The sequence below is a fragment of the Nycticebus coucang genome, chromosome 7, assembly GCF_027406575.1.
Source record: "Nycticebus coucang isolate mNycCou1 chromosome 7, mNycCou1.pri, whole genome shotgun sequence".
NCBI classification, from domain to species: Eukaryota; Metazoa; Chordata; class Mammalia; order Primates; family Lorisidae; genus Nycticebus; species Nycticebus coucang.
Genome location: NC_069786.1, coordinates 4943772 through 4965029, shown reverse-complemented (window position 1 = coordinate 4965029; position 21258 = coordinate 4943772). Strand labels below are relative to the sequence as shown.

Genomic DNA, 21258 nt, shown 5'->3' with positions numbered 1-21258 from the left:
TAATTGTTCTGGATTCCTGGCAGGTGTTGACTTCACAGGTTCGTTCTTAGAGCCGTGAATCACAGTTTTACTTTAATCACCATATCTGCTTAAAATCCAAACCTGTTACTCCTTGCTCTGTTTTTTTGCAACGTGCAGTGCTCTTGCCTGAAGAGGAAGGGGAAAAGAGAAGAAAGAAGGGAGGGTCCTCCCCCCAGCAGCACCGGGACATGCAGAGGGGCCCTGCTGGGTTAGGAACTCCAGAGTTGATGCCCAGAGAGCTGTGGGGTTTTTAAGCTTCCTCCCAGAAGTTTCCAGGAGGAAAACAAAAGTAGGGAAACCAGTGAATCCCCCAGTGATTTCAGTGTGTGGAGGAGGACAAGTGGTTTTGCTCCTTTTTCCTCTCCCCTCGCACACCACACTTTTTGTTTTCTTCGAACCTCTCTCTGGAAGCCTCCTCTGCCCAGCACTTTTCCAGGGACTCATCTCTACTCTGTCCTGGGCTGACGGAAGAGACCAGGAACGTGGAGGCTGGTGCGCAGGCGGGCAGCAGGTAGCACGTCTCTCCAGATGGATTCTTACCTGGCAGTGTGAGTGACGGCAGCTCGGAGGGAGCCGGTGGCCCCTCTACTGCCACTGTAGCCTCAAGTATTTGCAGCTTCAGAGATTTGGCCAAGAACAAGGCTGTGGGAAGTAAGACCTGCCTGCCCTTCCTCCATCCTCGTCTTGGCAGTGTGATTTCTGAGAGAAATCTGTAAATCTGCAGTTTCCAAAAGATCACATGGACGCCCCCCCACACACACAGCCTGACAGAAGGGTCAACTCGTAGCTGCCTCCTGAGGACAGTGGTGCCAGGAGGGCAGAGCCTCCTGTGAAGGCTGAGGGTCCTCCTGGTCCCCATGGTTTCCTGCTCCTGGGAATGGGGTCCCTCACGGCACAGGCCTGCGGCGGTGCTCAGAACCACTGGTTCCTGGGCGAGGACCCTGGCTCTAGGGGCTCCACAGCTGTTCTGAGCTGTGGAACAGTTTCCCGGCTCCTGAGCCTGTGATGTTCACTGTGAGTCCAAGTTACAAGCACCACAGAGAAAGTCACTGCTCTCTGATGATCTAAAAGTTACGGGGCCTGAGTTTGTTGTGCTCTGGCAAACTGTGCTGAAATGAGCCCCTGCCGGTGAGACCTGCCACCGGGAGTTATTTAGGAAGCAAACAGTGGTGCCCGGTGGAGCTCAAACCTGGCTTCCTAGGTCAGTGGTTTTCAAACTTGACTGCACAGTGGAATCACGCCAGGACCTTAAAGTTCTGTGCTTGAGTTCTGCTGCACAGCCAGTAAGTGAGACTCGCCGGGGGACGGGGTCTGGGCCACAGCCCTTCACAGCCCAGGTGATTTCAGTGTGTAGGCGGATGGGTCATCTGGTCTAAACCAGAGCCTGTGTGTGCTTTCCTGTCCTTCTCTCAGAGAAAAGGATGACAGCAATTTGACCCTGGGATCTCTGGCCAGGCTCTGGGCAGAGTGTGGGGTTGTTGCTGACACAGATTGGCTGGTAGCGGAGGAGGGGGCTGCCTGGTGGGTAGGCAGTGAGCCGGTCTCCTGGGCATGCAGAGGGGTATTGGTGGGGTGTCCAGGAGGAGAGGATGCTTCGTCCAGCACTTGGCTGTGGAAGCTGTGAGTGTTCCAGACAGGCTTTTAGAGAGCAGAGCCAGGGGACAAGGCCCAGAGAACTGGCCTTCCAGGGTGTGGAGAGAAAGGGAACACTGAGTGTGTCTGAGCCAGAGGTGTCAGAGAGCTTGGGAGCCAAAGCAAACCTCTTCGCAGCACAGCCTGGGCATCGGCGTCTGGCGTCAAGAGAAGACCAATGAGGACGTTCAGGAACCATAAGGAATGGCCAAGAGAAAAAAGAGAACCCAAATTACCAAAATCAAGAACAAAAGAGGGACATTACTTCAGCCTCACAGAAATGAGAAGGGCTTTAAGGAAGCGCTGTGGACACTGTGTGCCTACAGCTTAGATGCCCTGATAGAGTGGACACGTTTGGGGAACAGCGTGCACTGCCCAGACGGGCATGATCAGTGGAGCTGCAACTAGCTGCAACTCGGGAGACCGAGTCAGCAACCAAAACTTCCCAACAGCGGCAGAGCCCAGGACCAGATGGCTTCGCCGGTGGATTCTACCAAACACTAAAAGAAGAGTTAACATCAGTCTTTCTCAAACTCTCCCAAAATACCAAAGAAGAGGGAGCACTTCCTGACTGGTTTAATGACACCAGTGTGACTCTGCTGCCAGAGGCACCACACAGAGACCACTGACCAGTATCTCTCGTGAATATTGATGCAAAAACCCTCAACAAAATACTTAAAATGCTCGGGAGGTGAATTCAGCATACTGAAAAGATTTATACAACAAGCTCAAGTGGGGTTTGTTTCTGGAATGCAAGGATGCAACATGTGAAAACCAATCTGTAAAACACCACGTCACAGAGCAACGGGGGGGGGGGGACACAATCACGTCACTTGATACACAAAGAAAGCATTTTACCAAAGCACTCTTTTATGATAAAAACAATAAACTAAGAACAGAAGGAGACTTCTTCCTTATCCTAGCAAAGAGCATCTACAAAAACCTCACAGCTAACATCATACTTGATGGTTAAAGACTGAAAGTTTCCCCCTGAGATCAGGAACGAGACAAGGAAACCCATTTTCACCATGCAGCATATTCCAAAATTCATCTGGAAATGCAAGAGACACAGAATAGACAAAACAATTTTGTATTCCTCCACTAGGTATATATCCAGAAGACCAAAAATCACATTATAACGAAGATATTTGCACCAGAATGTTTATTGCAGCCCAATTCATAATTGCTAAGTCATGGAAGAAGCCCAAGTGCCCATCAACCCACGGATGGATCAATAAATTGTGGTATACGTACACCATGGAATATTATGCAGCCTTAAAGAAAGATGGAGACTTCACCTCATTCATGTTTACATGGATGGAGCTGGAACATATTTTTCTTAGTAAAGTATCTCAAGAATGGAAGAGAAAGTGTCCAATGTACTCAGCCCTACTATGAAACTAATTTATAGCTTTCATATGAAAGCTATAACCCAATTATAGCCCAAAAATATGGGGAAAGGGGATAGGGAGGAGAGGGGGGAGGATGGGCAGAGGAAAGGTGATCAGTGGGACCACACCTATGGTGCATCTTACAAGGGTACACGTGAAATTTACTAAGTGTAGAATATAAATGTCTTAACACAATAACTAAAGGGGTGCTGTGAAGGCTGTGTTAACCAGCTTAATGAAAACATTTCAGATTGTATACAACACCAGCACATTGTACCGCATGATTGCATTAAAGTACACAGCTACGATTAATTTTAAAAAAATTAATAAGAAGAAAAAAGACAGTGAAAGGTTCATATTTCCCAATGTCAAACTTTATTTCACAGACACTATAATCAAGACAGTATGGTACTGGACAGACATCTAGGTCGGTGGGTTAGAAGGGACAGCCCAGAAATGAAACCATGGGTCTCCAGTCAGTTTCAACAAGGGGCCAGAACAACAAGTGCAGGAGGAATAGCCACCCCAACAAACAACTGAGTCTCCACATGCAACAGAGTGAAATGGGGCTCCTGGCTCACACCGCATACAAAAAATGTAAGAGCTAAAACCATACACATCTTAAAAGAAAATGTGAGAGTCCAGGTATGGTGGCTCATGCCTGTAACCCCAGCACACTAGGAGGCTGAGATGGGAGGATCTCTTGAGCTGAATGAAGAATTTGCTTTTGAGCAAGAGCAAGATCCTGTCTCTTCTAAAAACAGAAAAACTGGCTGGGCTTTGCGGTGGGCGTCTTGTAGTTCCAGCTACTTGGGAGGCTGAAGCAGGAGGATCACTTGAGCTCAGGGGTTTGAGGTTGGTATGACCTAGGCTGAGGCCATGGCCCTCTAGCCTGGGGGATAGAGTAAGACTCTGTCTCAAAAAAAAAAAAAAAAAAGTGCAGGGCAAATCTTCACGATGTTGGAACAAGGAATAGTTTCTTAGATGACACCTGGAGCACAAGCAACCAATGGGAAAAAATAAGGTAAATTGGACTTCATGAAAGGATACTACCAAGAAAGTGGAAAGGCAGCCCACAGAATGGGAGCAAATACTTACAACTCAGGGTAAGGGTCCAGGATCCAGGGTGTATGACAGACTCTTACAACTACTAAAAAAAGAAACCAATTTAAGGCAAGGGAACCAAATAGACATTTCTGCAACAAAGATGCATCATCGGCCAATATACACATGAAAAGATGTTTGACTTCCATTTCTGCGATGAAAACTACAGTGAGATGCTATTACGCACACCGCAGAGTAGCAACAATGGTATTTTTCCAATGAACATTATCGAGCACTGGAGAGCGTGTGAAGAAGTAGCAAGACTCATGAATCACGGGTGGGAACATAGAGAGGAGTAAACTGTTAGGACAGTCCGTTCACCAAAAAAGTAACTCATAGAATCACTATACGACCCAGCACTTCTAATCACAAGTTTATATTCAAAAGAACTTAATATTTGTGTACACAGAAACCTGTACACAAATAGTCACTGCAGCATTATTTGTAATCATCAAAAAGTGGTTAGCACCTGAGTCCATCTTCTGATGAGGGGACAGACTGGTCCTTCCACACAGGGGCTGCCCCTCTGCCGTGAGAATGAGCCCTGATGCAGACTGCAACGTGGACGAACCTTGGAAACATTATGCCCTGGGAGAGAAGCCAGAGAAGAAAGGCCACGTGTTCTATGATGCCGTTTATTTCAAACACCCAGAACAGGCAGATTCATCGCAGAAAGATCGGTTGTTGTCAGGGATGGAGGAAGGAGGAGTAGCTGCTAACCGAGATGAAATTTGCTATACAACGGTTTGAACATTCTGAAAACCACTGAATTATGGACTTTAAATGGTGAGTTTTATGTGTGGGCCATGCCTTAGTTTTTTTTTTTTATTTAGTTTTTTTATTAAATCATAGCTGTGTACATCAATATGATCATGGGGCACCATACACTTGGTTCATAGAATATTTGACACATTTTCATCTCATTAGTTGACATAGCCCTCCTGGCATTTTCTTAGTTACTTTGCCAAGACATTTACATTCCTCATTTGCCAAGCCTCACATGTACCCTTGTAAGCCTTAGTTTTTTAAAAGATCTGTCCACTGGCTTTGGCAATCTTGTAGATGGCTGGGAACTTAGCAGGTGTCCCACTGGCAGGAGCTGCTGGAGGACCCCCGAGGGCTGCAGGGGAAGGGCACACAGCACTTTTCTTTCTTTCCCTTTTTCCCTCTTCTTCTTCTTTCTTTTTTTTTTTTTTTTGTAGAGACAGAGTCTCACTGTACCGCCCTCGGGTAGAGTGCCGTGGCGTCACACGGCTCACAGCAACCTCTAACTCTCGGGCTTATGTGATTCTCTTGCCTCAGCCTCCCGAGCAGCTGGGACTACAGGCGCCGCCACAACGCCCGGCTATTTTTTTGGCGGCGCCTGTGGCTCAGTGAGTAGGGCGCTGGCCCCATATGCCGAGGGTGGCGGGTTCAAACCCAGCCCCTGCCAAACTTCTTTTTTTTTTTTTTTTTGAGACGGAGTCTCATGCTGTTGTCCTGAGTAGAGCGCCACAGCTCACGGCAACCTCAAACTCTTGGGCTTAAGTGATTTTCTTGCCTCAGCCTCCCAAGTAGCTGGGACTACAGGTGCCTGGCTATGTTTCTGTTTTTTGCAGCTGTCATTGTTGTTTAGCAGGCCCAGGCCGGGGTTCGAACCTGCCAGCCTTGGTGTATGTGGCCGGTGCCCTACCCATTGAGCTACAGGTGCCGCCCCCTCTTATTCTTTATTTTAAATTTGTGGTGAGACTTGTACATTTGGGGCCAAATGAAAGGAATCTGGAAAGAAAGGGTCCCACATTAGATAGAAATGAAGAGGGTGGGACAGGGCAGTGCCCAGGAGAAGGGGCTCCCAGAGAACGGCGGGAGAGAGAAAGTGCACTGGGTACATTTGAGCAGGAGGGATGCCAAGTGTGTCCCACCTTCCCTCTGTGGTGAGCAAGGCAGGCGGGTGGGGTGGGGTGTGTGTCAGAAGTAGGCCAGAGCTGGAACCTTTCGGAATCTGAACCCAGATTTCCTGACTCACAAGCTGACGCTCTCTCCCAAACTGCATGGCCCAGGTATTCTGGGGTTTGCGGATCCTGTGAAACTTCGATTCTTAAAAACACATCTGATCTTCGTGCTTTGTGACTCTTGTCTGCTGGGGAAGAGGAGCTGGATTCTAACAAGAAAGGGTCGGAGACTTGGAGACTCCATAACCATGAGTACTAGTTCCTTCCCGTTGACAAATGTTTAGATTCAGCTGGTGGTTATTGGAGTAATTTTACATGAGGAAATTACATACCTATGATGAAGGATATTTACAGGGTTGACTGTACTCGGGGCACTTTAGAAATGAGATAGCCCTTGGTGAAAACACGAACAGAGCTGAGGGCTCTGCGACGTGTCCGCCCTGCAGGGCCAGGGCCAAAGCTGGAACCAGAAAGCAGGGTCCTCCTCTTTTGCCTGCATCAGGGGATGAGGGGACCCCAGGAGGAAGAGTTTGTGCCAGGGAGAGTCCATGGGGACCGGGCACGGGAGCGTCAGGCTGGTTTCCCTAGTTGTGCTGTCTCCCTCCTGATCCCTCTGGCTCCCCCTGTGCGGGTCCAGCCTTGCCCACTGTGCCCAGCAGAGCCTCCGTTGAAATGAGATGTGATAACAGCGCACAGCCCTCTCCCATCCGGCTCTAACTGGAATCAGCACGTTCACTTTTGCTTGGGCTTGGCAGGCGCAGAGCCGGTGGTTGTAGGGTGGGGGTGTCGCTCCACTTGACGGCCTCTCCATCCAGTGTCCACCTGCCGGGAGGTTGTGAAAAATCACAGGAATGCGCTTTTCTGGAGGGGTGGGCCAGTCTCCCCATACTCTCAAATGTTGCAGGACAACTCTTCGGGTAGAAATGGAAGTCTTTATTTTCCTGTGGTTTTGTTAAGTTTCATTATTTTAGAGAATTACGTGAGATTTTTGAAATTTCAAGGTCTTTGAGGATGTTGCTTTGCAGCAGGGTCCAGAGAGCCGGCTCCAGTCCAGAGAGGCAGAACCCATGGCCACGGCATGTCCTTGCCCGCTGGGTGCGGGGCCGTGCCGCACAGGGTGCGGGGGTGTGGGGCGCGGGCCGTGCAGGTGGGGCAGGTGGGCTGGAGCCCGAGACCCCGGGCAGCCGTTCGGTGAGCAGAGCCAGAGTGGGTAGCCTTGAGGGTCGCGCCCACCACTGCCTGTCCCAAGGCCTCCCGTGACCTGCTGTCATTTCCCAGAACCAGCTGGAGGCGCATCATGAGGAGGGCATGGTCATCTCGCACATGGCCGTGGCCGGCGTGGGGATCTGGATCGCGTTCACTTCGGGCTCCACGCTTCGGCTCTTCCACACAGAGACGCTGGAGCACCTTCAAGACGTCAACATCGCGGCCCCGGTGCACCACCTGCTGCCAGGTGCGGGGGTGGGGGTGGGGCCTGGAGATGGCAGGGGGAGAGCTGGAGGCCACTGGGGTCAGGGCCTGGAGGAGGTGGGGTCGGCTAGAGACGGGTTGGGGCCAAGCCTGGAGGTGGCGAGAGAAGACAACTGGCAGTGGGGCTGGGTGGGGGCTGGGGACCTCCTGCCCCCGTGGGACTATTCTGGCAGGTTCACCCTATTAGCCCTTTCAGGTCTGTGACATTAATGCCATAAGCAGCTGCGCAGCTTGGAATCTGACCAAATTCCAGGGCTGTCTTCACAGGTCAGAGCGGGCAACCTGGGGGCTTCTCGTTAAGTGAGGCGGAGTTCTGGCCCAGCAAAGACCCAGAACAGGGAGAGTCACCGTGAGGGGGAGACTTTTGAGGAGGGCCTCACAGAGCCAGGTCAGCTGGCTTTTCTCCATGGACACGGGGGAAGGGAGCCGCAAAGAGAATAGGGACGTGGTGTAGAGGGCAGCATGTAGCCAGCAGGGAGACCCACGTGGCTAGCATAATGCATATGGCTAGAGTAGGCATGTAGCCAGCGCGTCAGCGTGTAGCTGGTATGCAGAAGCATGCAGCTGGTGTCTGCCCGCATGTAGTCAGTAGTCACGTATGAGCATGTACCACGGTATATGAGTATGTAGCTGTCATGTATATAGGTGTGTAGTCTGAGCATGTAGCTACTATGTATGAGAATGTAGCTGGTACGTGTGACAGTACAGCTGGTGTTTATAAGCATGTAGCTGGTGTATAAATGTGCAGTCAGTGTATTTAAGCGTGTAACCAGCGAGTATAAACATGCGGTTGGTGTGTGTGTATAGCTGGTGTGTGTGAGCATGAGGGGCAGAGGTGACTGGCTTTGCAGGTCTGCATTTGCCACATTGCTAATGGGAGTCACTGAAGGTTTAGACCAGGAGAGAGGGGGAGGGTCAGACCCTCCACTCTTGTTCCACACCGAATGTTGGGGGGCTCATTGGTGGGGTGGTGGACAGAGAAAAGGGAGAGGGGACTCGGGGCTGATGCTTTGACCTGATTTCCTGACAGGCCAGAGGCAGAAGGCAAGAGGGACGACGGCAGGTGGGGCACCCTCACCAAGGGCGGGGGTGCGATGGGAATGATAGGAAGGCGGGGAGCTGGACGTCACCTGGAGAACATCCACAGGGGAGGGCTGGCTGAGAGCAGGGTGTGCATTCAGCTGCCCCTTAACAGACTCTGTGTTTGAGGGTGTTGGTCGGCCTAGAGACACCTGGGAAGTTGGTGTGGCTCCTGACCTTTGGGCAATGAATTAAACTGCTTAACATTATTTGCAGATCTTATTCAGACTGGTACTTGTCTTTCGTTTTCTGGTTGTGGTGAACCTTCAAAGATGGCACAAGACCATCATGGGATGGGTAGAAGGTTTTTGTCTGGGTTCATCCGTTGGTTGGTTGGTAAATGATCTCAGAAGTTGTCTGTAGTTCAAGGAGAAGATGCTGTGGAAAGGCCACTGCTTCAGTTCTCTCCAGACCGAATGACAGACAAAGTGGGCTGAGAAGCTGTAAACAACAGAAGCATATTTCTCACACGCTGGGTTCTGGGAGGACTGGATTCCTGGTCTGTAGAAGCTGCCTTTCACCAGGTCCTCATGGGTAGAGAGACCTCTGGCCTCTTCCTGTTCTTATAAGGGCACAAGTCCAATCGGGGGCCGCCCTCACGACCTCATCCACCCCGTCACCTCTCATGCCTCACCTCTAAACACCATCACATTGAGGTGACGCCTCCACCTATGAATTGGGGGGGGCATGTTCGGTCTGTAACAGGGCCCACTTATGATACACTGAAAACATAAACAATTGAGAGGGCAGTTTCTAGAAAGGGTGTACGAAGCTGCCCTCTGACAGGGGATGGGGAAGGCGAGGAGGAGGTGGATGGGGCCTTCCCTCACTGGAGACAGAGGCCCCCGTAGCTGTTCTTTTCTGTGGGGCTAGCTCTGTACAATCATTGTTAAAATGTAGGATATTTTTATTTTATGAAGAAAATGGAGATTTATGTAACAGGCAAGTTTATATTTAGAAAACCAAAATGGTTTGGTCTCTCTGGCTCAGAAAGCAAAATTGCGCTTTGCCACGGGTCTTGAGGTGGTGTGAACATAGGCGGCTGGCACCAGTGTTTGCTGCCAGAACCAGCTGTGGGTGTTGAGAGGAGACCAAGTCACATCCGCAGGTCACCAGAGCATGCAGGGTGTGTCCTCTGAGCCCTCAGAGGCTAGCAGCTAATGTGTTCCTCAGAGCCCCCCAGCCTAGCAGCCCAGGGTTGCTGCCGTCCCAGTGCTCTGAGCCAGCTAAGAAAAAGCAGTGGCCGCTGCAGGACCCTGAACGTTTATCCCTCTCCAGTTATGATCAGGGACTTGTAAGGGAAGGAAGGCTACACAAGTGTGGCTGGAGTTTGTGCAGGATTTGAGAAAACCAAACAGCGCTTACTCCCAGGCTGGAGATTGTCTGTGACGGTGCCTGCTGCCATTAGAAAGTCAGGCCTGAGTGGCAGGTCCTGGACCTTTCATCTTGGGTGCTGCCTTTGACTTCCTGCTGTGAATGAGGAAAAGTAGCTGTCAGACATCACTGCAGACACAGAGCACCATGTGGCTGGCGCCCACCAGCCTGCCCGACACCCAGACCCAGGGCAGTGTGACCCTCCACTCAGGGTCAGGCCCCTCCACTTGGGTCAGGCCCTTCTACTGGGGTCAGGCCTCTCAGCTCAGGTCAGGCCCCTCCCATCGGGGTCAGGCCCCTCCACTCATGGTCAGGCCCCTCCCCTCGGGGAGTCAGGCCCCTACACTGAGGTCAGGCCCCTCCACTCAGCTTAGCTGCTTACTTAGCAGCATTGGGTTTGTGACTGAACCACGGAGCTTAACCTCAATTACATTTCCTTTCCTGGATCATTTTAGCCTTTCAGTTCAGGATTTCTTTGTCGGGGCCTTGGTGTCGTTGGCAGTAACTGACAAGTCAAGGGGACTTGTCCTGAACCCTCCCACAGCTGGGATCTGCAGGAACATTCTCCCCTGCCCCTCCGTCTCTGCAGGCCTGAGATCTGCGCCCTCCCAGGCCAGCTCTTGCAGTTACAATGTGGGCTTTGCTCTGTTCCCTCTGTGGGAACCGAGTCGGGATCTTTATTTATTCCTATACAAGTAATTAGGTCTGTTCTTTAGACTTGTGTGAAAACACACACACACACATTTCTCTTATTTCCGGGCTATTTTGCACTTTATCCCCGCCCAGTGGTTTCCTTCCAGGTCATGATGTGCTGCCATCCGGGCTGTATGACTAGAGAATGGCGGTCAGTCCAGAGCAGAACTCAGTTACTCCAAGAATTTGTTTTATGTGGCTCCTGGATCAGGCCCTCAGAATGGCCTCATCTGAGATTGTTGTGATTTTCATTGCATTTGTGACTTGGAACCGGAATGCCAAGGAATTACTTCCTCTCTTGCTCTTGGTCGAATTATCTGACTTTTGGGCCAGTATTTCGTAGTATAAGCATTACTGTGTTTTATTTTATATTTAAACATTTCCCTTGGTGTATATTACACTGTATTTATACGTACTGACTCTGTTTGGCCTCTGAGTCAGCACAGACGTGTCCTGCTGACGCTGCCTGGGTACTTCGCCCTCTCCTTCTCCCACACACGTGAAACCCACACTCTGGGGCTGTGTGCAGGAGCTCGCACACTGACAGTCCACAGGGTTATCTTTTCTGCTGCTGCTGGAAAATAAATTTTAAGTAGGTTCTACAGATGTAGACTTGCCAAGCCAAAAAGAACAGAATTTGGAAGAAAAATTATACTGTCACTCACACCTTTTTTATACGTTAACGAAACTTGAGTCAACCTTCTTCCTTCCTGAGTGGCCTCAGCTCGCTGTCCCTGTGGGGCACACGAATCCACAGCTACCCTGCTGGGCCTTTCTCTTCTATTGGGAATTCAGTTCTGAAAATTATTAGCTCCAATTCTTCTACATAAAACGATATCAAATGTGGCACAGTCTAACAATTGATGATAACACATTCTGTAATGAACACGCACATTTCTAGAGGAGTTACTAAGTTTCTAAGTTGTAAGGAGTGGACTTTACAGCAAGCAAGTTGACAGGGGCATCACCCGTTCCGGGCCGTGAGCATTCGCAGTGAGTCACATCGCTGTGCAGATGTTTCCTGCTTCATCCAGAACGTCAAAGGCAGATATTGTGGGTGTATAAGAGCTGAGACCCCAAGTGAAGTGTAGGCTTCCGTGTCCCCCTGCGTGAATGCAGGGCATCCAGGAGGGGCCTGATGAAGTCAAATGACCAGAATCTCCATCTTTGAAAAAGCAGCGTAACTTTTCTAAATAGCATAGACCACACCGGGAGGGAGTTGAGCAAATTCACCCGGACTCAGGACTGTGAATTGAGGAACAAGGGATTCTCCTCCCAGGGCTTCCTGACGTGCTCTGACAGCCTGCTTGCTGCTCTGCTGCTTTTCACTCTTGCGTGGTGAGCTCATCGGCAGTATTGAATGAACCTGGGTGGCTGCTCAGGCCCCACGTCCACCTGCCTGAGGGGCTGTACTCAGCTCGGGGCCTGTGTCTCCTCTCTGCTATCCCAGAGCTCACCATCCAGCAGAACTGACACCCTGTCAGTCCCCACGCCACCCCTTTAACCCATCTCCGCCCTCTCTACCCCCAGGGAGGCCCCACGGCGTCCACAGCCAGTCTCGGTGGGCACTTCCAACTGAGGCACCCCATTCTCACCCAGACCGTCACCTGCATCCGCTGAAATTAGAAAATTGCCATTTTGATTGTTTCTGTTAGACTTTTGTGTGTAAGATTAAAGACGAACCACAGACTACTTTGAAAATGGAACTTAAAAAATTACCTGGAATTGGGCAGCGCCTGTGGCTCATAGGAGTGGGGCACCGGCCCCATATGCCAGAGGTAGTTTTAGCCCCGGCCAAAAACTGCAAAAAAAAAAAAAAAAAAAAAAAATTACCTGGAACTTTTTATTTTCCTTGGTTGCTGAATGCTTTCAAACCTGTTAGAAAAGTTAACACCTGGGTTTTGCCTGCGTTCACCCTTTTGTTACTAAGAGCTTTGGCTCCTGCAGAAGCCTCCCAAGAGCCCCGTCTTGCTTCAGTTCAGTGGCTGCAGCCTCCCCCGTGCCCACTGTGTCATCCTGTCCCACCTGGAGGACTTGCTCCCCAGGGCTGGCTTGCTTCTTGCTTGTCCAATGCTGCTTGGTTGGTGTTTATTCTCTTTAGAAAGGCCACCCAGTCTCTACTAAAAACAGAACAACTAGCTGGGTTTTGTGGCGGGGGCCTGTAGTCCCAGGTACTTGGGAGGCTGAGGCAAGAGGATCGCTTGAGCCCAAGAGTTTGAGGTTGCTGTGAGCTGTGATGCCCTGGCACTCTACCGAGGGTAACAAAGTGAAATTTTGTCTTAAAAACAACAACAACAAAGGCCCTCTTCTGAAGAAAGGAGTTTCCTTACAAAGACTATAGAAAGTTCCCCCAGATTCTACTACACAAAATCTAGGGAGATGGTCAAAAATGAGATTTCCTTGAATATGCTATTTACATGCAAAGGGGGAAAATTCATCAGGAGAAGAAAAGATTGCTTTCAAAATGTTGTTTCTGGATGAAAATAAAAAGTAAAGTTTTATCCTTCATAATTTGACAGTGACTTCTTCATGTTTTTATTAGCAGCTGGAAATATTTATGTATCCTATTTCTGGAATGAAATGACACTGCAAAGATCTGTTTGAAATGCAAAGGCGCAAGGCTGATTGTTGAGACGGGCTGTTTAAAATCGCCATTTTCCTCATTAGCTGTCTTAAAAGTTGTTTATAGAATGAACGTATTTCAAATGCTCCTTTAACAACTGTAAACCATTATTTAAAAAATTATAAATTCACTGTAGAGGAAAATTGAACCCAGAGATTCCTCTTTGTAGAAAAATTAAATGAAATTCAGTTTCACAAATCAAGATATTTCAGGATGTTAAGTTTAAAAAGTCATAAAAATGGTTAATTGTTTCATTTGCATAGTTTTCATTTATGTGAAGGCTTAGCTACTTGGGGGGAGGGTGTGTGGATAAGTGTGGACTGTGGAGTTGCTGAGGTATAGTCTTATCTTTAGCCTCCATGCCAAGGCACTGGAGCCCTAATGGCTCCGGAGGGGTCATTTGTTTTATTCTTCCCACTACCTCTGTGTTTTAAAAAGCAGTCAATTCAGGACAGCTGGAATATACCAGCCCTGATCTGTGCTCTCCATCCCTGTCCCATGGCCAGAGCAAAGGCTGTGATGTGGCCCAAGAGGGTGAGCAGTCTCTTCACTTGGCTCTATCCAGGCCACCTGTAATCAATTTTGTGAGATAGGATTATTACAATTGGACGCTTTAAATGGGAAATATTTTTCAGCCTCATGTATCAGGGAATGCAGGAGAAAACTAGGATTTGTAAGAGCAAAGCACAAAGCAGCTCCAGTCATCTGCTCCTACCAGGAGAGGCTTCCTGAGACACTGTGTCAGCAGAGCACAGAGAAGGCCTTGGGTTTTATACGGAACTCATGCAAAGATTTGTCTTCTGTCTCATGAAATGATCATATTTAATATATAAAATACCAGTGAGCCAAACAGATGCTTCAGATAGATGTGTCCCATCAGTGATACACTACGCCCAGCATCAAAAACTGCGGCAGTTTTTAATTAGCTTTTGAAAATAAAAGCACCTGCTTGCCCAGAGGATAGTGTGGGTCACACATAGTCTGATACATCTTTAAGACCTGAGCCACTCAAAGCAGGCAAGAGTATGAATCAGTGTTTAGAAATAAAACCAAACACCTTTTTTTGTAGTTAAGAGGTGGATTATTTGGTCTGGGGGGGGGTTGTTATTTTTGCTGTCACCTAAATATTTTATGAAACTGACTTCTGTAGATACACTGGCTCTGGTGTCTGGTCATTTGTTTTTTAGGTTCTTTATCTAAGGTGAATTTGGGTCAAAGGCAGAGATACTGGAAATGGCTTCTGTGTCTACAGAAAAGAGTCAATATTTTAAGCACTCACCACCGCGTCTCACAATCAAACCAAACTGGCCTTCTGCGCTTGTCAGCTCCGGGCCTACTGGGAGGCCAGCTGTCATTGTCCTGTTTCCGTTTAGAACTGGTGGTGCTGGTGCTGGTGTAAGAGCCATGGCCCAGGATGGCCCTTGGATCTGGGGTGGCGTGGGGGGTGTCTTTGACGCTAGTGGGGCTTCTCCCACTTTTGTCCATTGCCCCTTTCTAGCCTTGTTGCCCCCCAGAGCAGATCGTTTCATGTCTCTGGGCTTCAGACCTTTGGCTGTAGCAAATCAAAACAAAAGGAACAAAAGCTTTGCAGCCTTCTGTTGCCTGCAGCGCAGCTGAGGCTGAGATGTTGTTCTTCTCACAGAGCCCCTGGGAGGCCTTTTGAGCATAGATTCCAGCTGTGTGGCCAGTGTCCTCACTCCAGAGCCGCCTCTGCCAGGAGCCCTCTGCTTTTGGGTGAAGGGCGGCTCTGCCCCCCAGAGAACCACAGGCGGCTGCATGCATGTCGGAAGCCAGGGCTCGGCTGCTATGCTGAGTGGAAACCAGTGGTTTCCTAGATGCTTCAGAGCTTGATTCACGTCCATCAGGGCCAACTTGAGTGGCACTAGGAACAGGGCAGGCAGGAGACCCAGCGCTGCACCTGCCCCCGCTTTGCTCAGTGCAATTGCAAGATGTACCTGCCTGGCTGCTGTTTTGTCCAGGTCCTTGTCCAGTGTAGGGACGCCCAGCACATAGGTGTGAGCTCTCTCATGGTGCATCCTGCCTTGGGTCTGGTGGTGAGCCTGAGCGCTCAGGTCTGCAGTGTGTCCAGCCAGGCACTGAGTGTCCGCTTGCTGCTCCGTCCAGTTCTGCTGCAGAATCCAGACTTAAGGATCCCAAGCTGTTTGTCTGTCTCCCCACCAGGGCACCAGCGCCTGTCAGTGACCAGCCTGCTCGTGGGCCACGGATTGCTGATGGTCGGCACCAGCTTGGGCATCCTGGTGGCCTTGCCGGTTCCCCGTCTGCAAGGCATCCCCAAGGTGACAGGTGAGTGTGCGGCTGCTTTGCCCTGTAAACTCAGGGGCATTTCAGTCTGTGTCGGGACTTAACATCCCAGAGCTGTTTAAATAATTATTTGGAGTGTTTCTTTTAGTGTAGACTAAAATCTATTACATTGGAATTATCAATACGTCTTTTTTCTATTTATAATATTTCTACTGCAAGGAGACTTTTATCCTGAACATGGAAATTGATATTCTGTTTACTGCCACCCGTTTCTATCACCATGTGCAGTGTTGCTCAATGAAATGGGCGTATTTTGTATTTTGTATTGTAAAGAAGGCAGTCGAGGATCTGGGAAGGCTTAGTTGTGCTTCGCTGCAGTGCTGGTAGGGTTCCAGCTGGTGCCCGCAGCCTGTACGGATCGTGAATCTTTAGATACCCTTGTGGTCCCGAGTCAAGATTCTCAGCGCAAGAATCTGTCTCAAGAAACAGCCAAATCTAGGAACAGATAATTATCTAGAAAAGATAATTTGCATTTGCCACAGCATTTGATTTTCAATAGCACAAAACACAAGACAACTTCAATGTTCACAATTAGGGCAAGGAAGTTGAGTGGAGGTTGTGTTGGCATCAGTGGGCGAGAGGCTGCGGGGAGGTGAGGGGTGGAGAGTTTCCAGGGAGGCAGGAAGCTCTCAGTGCTCTAAGTTAAGTGAAGCTGAGGACTTAGTTTTTATGTTGATTATAATGTCAGCTAGGCAAAAAATATTAACAGAGGAAAAGATTTGTAGGAAACTCCCCAAACGTGGATAATTCCTCCAACCCCAGTGCTTGTGGGGCTCAGACACACTCAAGGTTTTTGCTCGTCCACCTGGTCTGAGGAAGGAACTCCAAATTTTGCCATTCATTTCTTAATTTCTGTTTTTATTATGATCTTACAGGTATGGGGAACCTGTGGCCTTGGGGTCACATGTGCTTCCGGAATCCTTGAGTACGGCCTTTTGACCGAATCCAAATTTTACAGAACAAGTCCTCTTAGTAAAGGGGTTTGTTCTACGAAGTTTGGATTCAGTCAGAGTGGCACTTGGGGATCTGCAGGCCACATGTGCCCTTGAGGCTTATTGGAACATCTCACACTTCAGATTTGAGATGCTCAACAGGAAGTATGTAATGCAAATAATTCCAAATTCTAAAGATAAAATCTGAAATCTGAAACACTTCTGGTCCCAAGCACTTGGATAAAGGATACTCAATCTGTAAATACATGAAATTGTATATAACAAATTTGTACAGTTTAACAGTAATGATCAAAAGGTCACACACACACTACCAGGCCACGGAGCCCTGGCCACCCCTTGCAAACACCTTTCTCCTTCCCTCACACCAGTAGGAAGAAGCTGCTATCCTGAGCTTTGCGTTAATTATTCCATTGGTTTTCCTCTGTAGTCCCACCGGTTTCTACCTTGAAACATTCTATTTACTTCCCCCTTTTTCACTGTTTCTGTAGTTATCCCAGGACACATTCACCCCGTGTTCCTTTTCTCACAGTGTCACCCGTCCTCAGTTGTTGGTGTGTGTGACTGTCATTCACTTCCCTTCCATGCCTGGTCCTGTGCCTTGAAAGCAGCTTCACTTGTATCCATGCTTTCTTTGAAGGGTTTTTAGTATTCCGTGTGACACTTGTGACTATCCATGTGGCTGGCTTTGCTCACGTGGCGTGAGTCCCCCAGCGGCTCATGTCTAGGCGCTGAGGTGCAGGGGTGTCCGTGTCAGCACAGCCCCCCAGCTTTCGGCAGCCTTCTTCCTTATGCCACTCTGCTCCTCGAGACAAGGAGTCAGAGTCGTGCCATGGTGGAAGGCTGCGGAGGGCGTGGTAGAGTCTGCAACCTGTGCTAGCCTGTCCCTGGGCTGTGTCACCTGTGGAGCACCCAGACATGTAGCCAGTTCACATGTGTCATAACAAGACCTGCAAGTATTTCTGACACCAATTATGATTTTTTTTAATTTTATTTTTTATTTTTATTAAACCATAGCTGTGTACATTAGTATGATTGTGGGGCACCATACACTTGGTTCATAGATCGTTTGACACATTTTCATCACATTAGTTAACATAGCTTTTGTAGCATTTTCTTAGTTATTTTGCTAAGACCTTTACATTCCACATTTACTAGGATTCACATATACCCTTGTAAGATGCACCGCAGGTGTAATCCCATTAATCCCCCTCCAATTATGATTTTGAAATGTGAATCCCATCGCCTGGAAACTGAAAAGGCCTCATTTTAATTGAACGATAGAATTAAATTATTTTAAACCTCATAACCTTTTGTAATGGAAAAGGACAGGAAGCTGGTAGTTTAGGCAGTTTGTTCCTAAAACTGACACATTTCAGGCTTTGTTTTTAATCAAGAGTTAGGATAACTGGATACGTCTCCATAGTGTATGTGAGAAGGTATTTCATGCAGAACGGGAAAATGACTATTTTATTATTTTTTAAAGGACAGTATGAGTATTAGAACTGAGACACTGTTGAAGAAAACACAATTCTGTATTTCAGATCATTAAAGTTTTAGTTAAATTAACTGAAAATCTCCAAGAACATAACCCAGATGTTTTCATTTTAACCTGTGTCACCCAAGTATGAAAGTCACAGGGCTTTTCTATTTGGATGGGGAGAGATCACTGGGGTTATGTCGCTGCTTTTGGTTTCCTTCTGTGAGTGTCTGTTTCCTCCCCAGGGAGAGGCATGGTCTCCTACCACGCACACCATGGGCCTGTCAAGTTCATCATCCTGGCCACGGCTTTGCAGGAGAAAGACAAGGACAGGTCTGGGGACAACGTGCCTCCTGGCCCTGAGGCCCTGGAGGAGGAGCAGAAGGATGGGCTTCCCAGCGAGGGGGCTGGTTCCCGCCTGAGCCAGAGTGACCCTGACGTGGCCATCTGGTTGGGAGATGCTCCGGGATCGCTGACCCAGAAGAGTGATGTGTCCTCCTCGTCGGGTTCCCTGAGTCTGTCTCAGGGCTCCAGCTCTCAGGAGCACAGGCTGGAGGATAGTGCCATCTATGACCTCCTGAAGGACCCCGTGTCGCTGAGAAGCAGAGGCCGGAGGGCCAAGAAAGCCAGGGCCAGCTCAGCACTGGTGGTGTGTGGCGGCCAGGGCCACCGGCGGGTGCCCCGGAGGGCTAGGCAACCCCACCCGGAGGAGCTGGTGGCCTCCGTCATGGTCTGGCAGGTCCCCTGCTGAGCACAAGGTGGGAATTTGCAATCCAGGGTGATTTCTGAGCTAAGTCCCATGGCATGAGTGCACACTGCATCTGCACTGGGTCGGGATCAGTTAAAAACAGTATTTGAGGAAGAAATGTGCAATATCAAGGTGGTGGCTTTCCTGCCGCTGTCTCCTTCTCTTCCCTAGAGCAGAAGTGAACGTGGTGCTTCTGAAGGGAGAAGGGGGAAGCAAGTTTTGAGTCATCTGGTGAAGTTCTGGGAAGATACCACATTGTTTGTGACTGCTGTAGTCCGTGTATAATACTAAATGTTAAACTGCAGCTTCAGACCCATTCTTGTATCGTATTACTTAGAAAATTTACAAACTAAGAGTTTATGAGAAAGTCAGCGTATTCAATAGTATTGGGATTTGTTAACAATTCATTAAATAATTTTACATGATTCAAAATTATTTATATTTTATATTTTCAAATTCCAGAATAGAATTTGTAACAATTAAGTGCCAGGCAGCATGCCTGTCCAGACAGCGTGTTGCGTCAGGCGCGAGCGAGGCTTCCCAGCCTGGCTGTATATTTAACAGAGCAGTGTTTTTATATTGCATTTTCTATTAAAAAATTAACAGTTACTATTTTAGTCAACAGATCTGTAGCATTTCACAAATAATGTTTGCTTTGAACCAAAATGCTCAATACCTGTCAACATTTAGCCTCAAGTGTCAATACCAAATTACTCTTGCCTTCTGATGTTCAACAGCATCAAGGTCCACATTAGAAATATATGTGTTTGAGTGTCACAGGAAACACATAGAAAAGTCTCAGTCGGTTGCTCTGCAGGGTCACTTTCTCGTACCTATTGACCTGGAGCACTGTGTCCATTTCGAGCACGTGCTCTGAATGATGCAAGGAGCCTTGTCTGGCCCAGCGCGGCAGCCTGGGACCTCACTGCCTGTCACTGCCCGCAGCCTCGTCTGCGGGTGCCTGGGCTTGTGTTCTGCAGTGGCAGTGCCCGCACCAGTACCGAGCTCAAGGCGTACTTATATATCAGTGTCTTACTTACCTAACACAGGCATTCGCCAGAAATAAATTTCTCAGCACTTTAAAATGACTGAAAATGTTCATTTTATGACTTAGCCAAATATTTTCTAAAATGCACATATATGCCCATGTGAAAGTCGTTTCTTCCCAAGCTTTCTTAAACTGGTAGCTGCTGATTTCATAATTAAAGTCTTTTTATTTAAAAATGCAGTGTTACGAGGTGCCTTTTTCTTCATGAAGTATGAAAGCACACTTACGTTCTGGAGGGTGGGGTGGCCTGACTCGTCAGCGTGCCTCCAACACCCATCTGCTGGTGCGGGAGACGATGTTGGCCACGTCACAGAGGACGAGCTCTGAGTGGGAACCTCCCGAGACCCTCGTGTTCTCCCCGCTTTTACTCTAACATTGTGGGTAAGGTGTGCTTCATGTAAAAGTTCATGTTGTGTGTTTTGAGGTATTTTATGAGACCAGGACAGTGTCCTGTAGGGACAGGTGATGAGGACACCTAAAGTGGACTTTCTGGGCCCAGACATCTCTCTCTCTGCTGTGCCAGTCATGGGCAGGGTGAGACTTGTGTCACTGACTTCCCCCCTCCCAGCTCCACCCCAAACAGAAGGTTCCAGATGCCAATGTGCAGCAGAGTGAGGTCCGGGGGAGGACAGGGCCTGAGGACACCAGTAGCAGAGAACCCCTGCATGAGGACTTAGCTTCCTGCTCCACAACTCACAGTGAGGAAGGTGGCACATCCTGCCTCAGGCAGCTGGCCGAGCAGACAGAACTGGCTACGTGGGGACATCCCTGCACGGTGTGGACTATACTCTGTGCACTGACCCCACCTTGGACGCATGCACTAGGGGACACTGGGGTGAAGTAGACTAGCCCCTGCCCCCCAACCTCATCTCCCACATGGGGAACATGATTCTCATTGTTACAACCCCAGGCAGTCTCAGAACACATGTCCTGCCATGAGCTCCACCAAATTAGCAACGTGACCATCACCTGGCCACAGAAAGCTCCTCACACTGGTCCCCCCGGCCACAGAAATAGCTCCTGAACCAGCAGGCAGTGGACTCTGATTGCCAGTGAATGTAAATAACCACCTGGGCTTGACAGAAAGGGCTCAGACACCCAAGGGTAACAGATAGTCTTTTCCCACCATGCCCCAGTCCAGGGAGAGCATTTGGGAGCAGGTGGAGAGCAGGGTGCCATGGCAGCCACTTGGCTCCAGGACCCTGCGTGTCATCAGGAGAGAGTGGCTGCGCCAACCCCAAGAGGAAGAGACCCGTCCTCCCGTGGGTGAGCTCCACCCAAGGCGAGATTTCAGGGAGGAAGTGAGGGTGTCTTGTTCTCGTAACAGCGCAGGGCCCCATGTGTAATGTAGGATGGGTGAAAGCAGATCCACATGTCCAGGTGGCAGAAAC

The 21258-nt window shown here is 49.1% G+C and overlaps 1 protein-coding gene across 7 annotated transcripts in view; it reads left to right on the top strand.

The window, feature by feature from the left end:
- ARHGEF10 (Rho guanine nucleotide exchange factor 10) overlaps positions 1-20020 on the top strand; it is a 101896-nt gene extending 81876 nt beyond the window's left edge. For all 7 annotated transcript variants that reach the window (XM_053597714.1, XM_053597715.1, XM_053597713.1 and 4 more), the window contains 3 exons: positions 7358-7532; positions 15501-15623; positions 18317-20020. In XM_053597714.1, the coding sequence (XP_053453689.1) occupies positions 7358-7532; positions 15501-15623; positions 18317-18822 (804 nt within the window). In that variant the 3' untranslated portion in view covers positions 18823-20020. The remainder of the gene's footprint in view (positions 1-7357; positions 7533-15500; positions 15624-18316) is intronic.
- The last annotated feature ends 1238 nt before the right edge of the window (positions 20021-21258 follow it).